The sequence below is a fragment of the Miscanthus floridulus genome, chromosome 16, assembly GCF_019320115.1.
Source record: "Miscanthus floridulus cultivar M001 chromosome 16, ASM1932011v1, whole genome shotgun sequence".
Classification (NCBI taxonomy): Eukaryota; Viridiplantae; Streptophyta; class Magnoliopsida; order Poales; family Poaceae; genus Miscanthus; species Miscanthus floridulus.
In genome coordinates, this window is record NC_089595.1 from 110,132,553 (window position 1) to 110,138,857 (window position 6,305).

Below are 6,305 nucleotides of genomic sequence, written 5' to 3' on the forward strand. Positions count from 1 at the left end.
AACTGTGTTTCGAGGGTCTTTAGTTTAGTTCCATTGGTTCCTACCAATTATGGTTTCGATAAAGAAATAAGGTCCAACTGAAATTAGATGTTCCTGTGTGGCTGTGTAAATATCTTTTTTTGTCATTTGAAATGCTGCCAATGTATTTTGTTTTTGTCTTCCAAGGAGTAAATGCTACTGTGAAGTCCAAACCTTTTTTTTTATTGGCTGAGTACGAAGCTTTTCAATGGAATACTTTTCGTGCAGATGACCTCAAATGATCTGATTGGCAGTGTAGACACGAAACGTATCTAGTGAAGCAAATTGAACCATTCTTGACCTGAATATCCCGCTTTCCTAAACAAACGAGTTTGCCGGCAGTAGCGCAGCATTTACTGGGTTATTAAGCACCTATTGGCATCAGACAGCCCGGAATGCGACGGAACTTCAAGCAGCAAAATGCTCTGGCCCTATACGGGCAAGAACCATGTCAAGTCAACCCATCAACCACCACCAAGCACTGGATCATACTGTCAGTGTCTTGTAACGGAGTATGTTGGCTGGCGACAACACAAAACCAGTGGTTTGACATTTTGATACCACAGTGAAAGCAGAGACATGCTGTAAATACCGGAATGAACATAAAGTTCTACAGCATAAGAGCGGCACAAGAATGCCAATGACATTTCTTTCAAAATAACATAGAGAAGCTGCACCCAATGCGGCAGCAAAAGGACTGTATATAACATTGAACCGTGGAGGAAATTCTACATTCACCTGACCAATCAGTACCAAGTAGAGGAACAAAATGATTATACAATCAACTATAACAGATATATGTCGCACCAATATTAACACCGCGGTCACACCTGAATTCCTGAACCAATAATCAACAGATTCCCAACTGGATGTATCAAAGGACCAGCCATAAGCATGTACAGCAAAAAAGTGAAGGGGTGGACAATCGCACTCTCGTTGCATCTACAAACTCCCTGTGGCTTATATGCTAGCAATCCACAGCCAAACCTTCTTTTGGGGCGGAGGTGACACCCTCTTCTGTAGTATTTGTAGTAGAGGCAACGCCCTCTTTTGGAGTAGTAGAGGTCACACGAAGGATGGCTTGGGCGCTCAAGGCAGAAAGCTTGGACTGGCAGAAAGCCTCCCATGATTCAGCATCTTGTGAGACAGAAGGTTCGCCCTCATTTTTGTCAGAGGTTGAGGCCTGAGACCTCTCATAGAATGCTTGTAGTTCCAGTGCCAGGTTGCGAGCAGCCTCCCTTGATTCGGGAAGCTGGTCACTAAGCTGGGTTGCTGCAATCTGGACGAGCTTATCCATTCCATATTCTCTGATTCCCTGCACATCCTGGACAAAAAGAGAATATCATTGTTGTTAAACAACAAGAATAGCAATGTATCCTTCAAATGCAGGACAACAAATACTGGTTGGTGCATGTAGATCTACAGTACATATATTGAGGTATCCAACCTCCAATCACTGTTGCTCTTTTGAAAGTGACAGCAAAGTATTAAGGCATGGAAAAACATACAGCCTACAGCTAAATGCACATCTGCCTTCTTAATATCCTCAAAATCAAATCTGTTACACGTCAACTAGGTTCAACTTTTTGACACAGGAGGTTCAATGTTTAGAACATACAAGTATACAACAAAGGATCTGAAAAATAAACTAAAAAGATCTGGAATATATTGGATGGAGAAGGCTAGTATGCAAGGACATTAATTATAAACATCTACCTTATCAATCACTTGGTACATCAGATAAGGAAACTATAACTTGGATTAAATTAATCTTTTTCCTATCTTAAGTTTCTTTTACAGTAAGAATTGGGGCTACAGAAGCTGCAGCTGTAAAAGTTTTCAGGCAAGAAATTCACTTACCAGGTAAGGTACACTTTTGCTGAAACACACTGATGCTTTTGCTCGAATCCGTGGATTCCTGTTCTTGAGGTAGGGCTGCATTCTTGGTAACAGTAGTAAAGGGGAGATCCAACTTGTCATCGATATAAGAGCTGCCTCAGCAGCTTCACAGACAAATCGCTTATCTTGTGAAGCCTTTAGAAACAGCTGCACTAGCTGGTAACGCAGCAGTTGACAGAAAGATGTTTTCAGAGACCTTATTATAGTTAGGGGGTGTTTGGTTCCTATAGGAAAATTTTAGTCCCTGTCCCATCGGATGTTTGGACACATGCATGAAGTATTAAATATAGACGAAAAAAATAACTAATTGCACAGATTGTGGCTAATTTGCGAGACGAATTTTTTAAGCCTAATTAGTCCATGATTTGACAATGCGGTGCTACAGTAAATATGTGCTAATGGCGGATTAATTAGGCTTAATAAATTCGTCTCGTAAATTAGTCTCCATCTATGTAATTAGTTTTATAATTAACTCATATTTAGTTCTCCTAAATAGCATCCGAACGTCCGATGTGACATGGACTAAAATTTAGTCCATGGAACCAAACACCCCCTTAATAGAATAAATTTTAAATGAACAGCAATACTCACCAGTGGATCGATAGAGTCAACCATTAGGTCACCATAGGCCTTAAAGATGTCAGCACAAGTCATTAGTGCTGTTTTGCATACAGCACTTCTGGGATTCTTCACTGATTTCACGATAAGAGGAACTAGAGGCTCCCTGCATTTAAACAGTTCGTACTAACCAATTAATAAAGGAGATATGGTGCAATTCTCTATCACTCGCATGGATAAGTGGTTCCAAAAGATATCTGAAGGATTTTCCAACGGGGAAACAAATTTCTTGAGCATATGATAGGATAGGGAACAACTTACAGCAGCTCCTGCAATCTTTCCTTGTGATACATTGCCAACTGACGAACATTGTTGAGAGCTTCACATGTCATAACCCAGTCCTTTGAATCCAACCTTTTAACTAAGGTCTGTTGAAAAGTAGAAACAATAAAACTTAGCTTTGACTAGAACCAAAACAAAGGAAAACCAATCTGTCCAATAAAATATATCACAAATATGCAAACAGGTTCCATACACTTAGAGCTGCATCAACATCTGGTAGGTCTACTAGATTCTCAGAATCAATGTACTCCACGTCTGCATTTCCAGCCGCATTTCCATTCGTCACAGTGTCAGGGCAAGCAGACAGAGAATTTTCTTCCTTGTTGGCACAATTGTTGCCATTCAACACAGGCTTGCTAATGCAGGATTTCACAGAATTGTCTTTTCTATTCTCCACGTCTGTTGATTGAGAAATATTGAGATCTTTCAAAGCACTTGCTGACATTTTCATGCCCTGTATGGGTTATTGGCAGAAAAAGGCACTTAGGATCAAAATGAACAAATTTCAGCCCCTACAGATTAATAAAATAGTTAAGAGTATCTCTGGTGATTGTTTGGAACAATTTCCATAATAAATAGACAGTACAAAGTATAGTCAACCAGTCCATGGAACGACGATTAAGTAATAAAACAACAGTACAAAAACATAACTAATGGAAGCTGAAATTTGGATGGTTCCACCACATCATAATCATCCAATGCACACTCAATAATCAAGTCACAAAAACACACTCAATAATTATGTCACAAAGCACACTCAATGACAAATGATAATCCAATCTCCGATGAGATCTCACTACATTAAATTCAATCAGTATCAGATCTCCTCAAGGCTTAAGGCCAGAACGACTTAGACTACAGTGACCGGCACACTCAAGCCATACCCACAAAAGTTTGGTATCTTATCAGCAACAGCGCCACGGGTAGAAGTGTAGAACCTAAATGAGCCACGCAGCACATATATAGGCCTTGTTTAAATTCAGGGTATAAAGTTTCGGAGTGTCACGTCGGGTGTCACATGGGGGTGTCGTATGGGGTGTTTGGATACTAATAAAAAAACAAATGACAGAATCCGTCAGTAATCCGCGAGACGAATTTATTAAGCCTAATTAACCCGTCACTAGCACATGTGTTACTGTAGCACCACATTGTCAAATCATGGACTAATTAGGCTTAAAAGATTCCGTCTCCCAGATTAGTCACAAACTGTGCAATTAGTTATTTGTTTAGTCTATATTTAATACTCCATGTGTCTAAACATTCAATGGGATAGGGACTAAACTTTAGGGGAGGAACTAAACAAGGCCATAAGCTAGAAGTAACTGAATGTGTAAGAGAAGAACTGGATTCAATCAGCCCACAGTCACAGCGAAGTGGTCGAGAACTACTACCATTACACAGGAGCGGACCCAGAAAGGGACATTGGTGTACACTATACACTTCTATACACAACATTTTTTGCAAAGGAATCGGGTAGCAAGAATGTACCCACTTGTAATTAGATCAGATCCAAATACAGAAAGCCAAACAGCTGAAGTTAGGGTTCGGGTTGTCTCGGTTCCGCACGACACGAGTGGAAGAGAACGGATGCGCATACCTGGTGGGTGCTCGTCGCCGGCGAAGGCCTGGCGAAGGGCGTCGGCGGTCGCCCAGTTGCCGCACGAGAGAGAGCACACGCCGGGTGGACGGGAGAAGAAAAGGCAGTGGCGTTGAACTGGTGAAGTCAGGGTGTGTGTTTTTTCCTTTTTCAGTTAAACAATTTTGCAATCATCTTTTTACAAATAGATCCCTGATGGCAGTGGCAGAACTCTTTCGATTGGTTCTTATACATGGGCCAAGCCTAACACAGTTAAAGGCACGCAGGCCATTATTTCACAAAAAAGGCACGCAGGCCCAAACCATGATGAGCCAGGTCATGAAAATCGTGTAGGACTGTAAACAAGAGATATGGGCCACAAAACAAGGGATATGGGCCCAGCGCCAGGTCATGACACTCCGTGATTAATTGTTCGAATTACCAGTTGAAAGCTGCAGATTTAAGTCGACAACTCATATTACGAATGCAAAAGTCCAAGTTAAATGAGTTCAAATTGGAGTTAAAGGACAAAGTTTCATTACTTAAGTAGTTTGACACATTCTTGACTGCATCTTTCTCTCAAACAAGGTACATTATTTGGTTGCAACGTTTGGCTATCTTGAGAAATTTAGCTCTAAATGAAGTCCAAAGTAGAATTCCCAAGTTTGGAACAACCTCAAAGTTCCTCTTGTACTCATTAATGATTGTGGCAGTAGGCATAAGGTGTGCATGAATGTATGTACTGTATTTCAGAGGAAATTAATAGCTTTGTACTTCGTCTATTCTAAACTATAAGACATTTTGTTTTTTCTAAATACACTAGATGAGTGTTCGTGCGTTGCAACGGGTGCAACATAAATTGAATGAGATGTTTGTTAGCCAAGTCAAAATCAAGAATATATCAATTTAATTTTTCACGTGTATTATATCATGATAATGTCAAGAAACATATTCACTGGCCCCGTTCGCTGGTCTGAAACTTGGCTGAAATTGGCTGAAAAACATTGTTCTGGCTGAAATGTTGTGAGAGAAAAACACTGTTCCGGCTGGAAAAAGAAGCCAAACAAGCCAAACTTCAGACCAGCCGAACGGGGCCATTATCGTAATGAATCTGAAATAAAAGCTAGGCTTGTAGCTTGTTGTCTGAAAGTTACGACAGACATCAGTTGCCTCAAAGGATGAAAATTTATTGCTAGGCATCGAATTGAATTTATCCATGTTATGTCTTGCCAAAAACATGTATAATCGAACTTACAATATTCTAGCCCGCATGAGGCATGGCAACAATTCATTTTTTTGGAAAAAAGTATTTGTTGTCAACACGCAACGCGAAGGACGATGAACGAGATTTGGATCACGATCATGATCATTGCGTGGTGATATTCCAATAAATTTGTTTCTCTTCCCATAATTCTCTTTTCGTTTTATTTCATTTTTTACTTGCCTTCCAGTGTCTCCATACGGTGATTATTTGCATGCCGGTGATTCAGTGAGTTTTATTCCATTTTATTTACTTGCCTTCCAGTGTCTCCATGTGGTGATTATTTGCTACCCGGATATGGATCGCATGAGTGTTTTGGTCCTGCGGAGTAGATGTTGACAATTCATATATTTTAGTTATAGATATAGTTTTTTCTATGCACTTAGATATACACTATGATTAAATAGTACATAATAAATGCAACGTATTAAAAATTCCGAAATATCTATAATTTCGAATGAAGGTACTAGTAAAGCCGTTCATGTACTCATTTTAAAGAAGAAAGGCCGCCCAAAGTGTGTAGGTCCAACCCAACACAAACGAGCTAGCGAGGCCATGACTAAAAAAGGATTTATATTTGTTGTATCTTTTTTCAAATAGAAATAGAAAGGGAAATTTTGGGCTGGCACACTAGAAAAACGTTGTTTTGGC

The 6,305-nt window shown here is 40.0% G+C and overlaps 1 protein-coding gene across 1 annotated transcript; it reads right to left on the reverse strand.

Moving 5' to 3' along the window:
- Positions 1-683: 683 nt before the first annotated feature.
- Positions 684-4,553, reverse strand: LOC136513264 (uncharacterized). Its single transcript, XM_066507258.1, has 6 exons — positions 4,415-4,553; positions 3,011-3,271; positions 2,797-2,903; positions 2,509-2,641; positions 1,879-2,073; positions 684-1,342 (listed from the first exon to the last, which is right to left on the reverse strand). The coding sequence occupies exons 2-6, from the start codon at positions 3,266-3,268 to the stop codon at positions 986-988; spliced, it is 1,050 nt and encodes a 349-aa protein (XP_066363355.1). The 5' UTR covers positions 3,269-3,271; positions 4,415-4,553; the 3' UTR covers positions 684-985.
- Between the last annotated feature and the right edge of the window lie 1,752 nt (positions 4,554-6,305).

Coding starts and splice junctions, on each gene's coding strand:
- LOC136513264 (XM_066507258.1), bottom strand. CDS start 3,268: ATGAAAATGTCAGCAAGTGCTTTGAAAGATCTCAATATTTCTCAATCA. Junction 2,904..3,010: donor ATGTTGATGCAGCTCTAAGT/GTATGGAACCTG, acceptor ACTTTTCAACAG/ACCTTAGTTAAAAGGTTGGA. Junction 1,343..1,878: donor GCAAAAGTGTACCTTACCTG/GTAAGTGAATTT, acceptor CTTTTTGTCCAG/GATGTGCAGGGAATCAGAGA.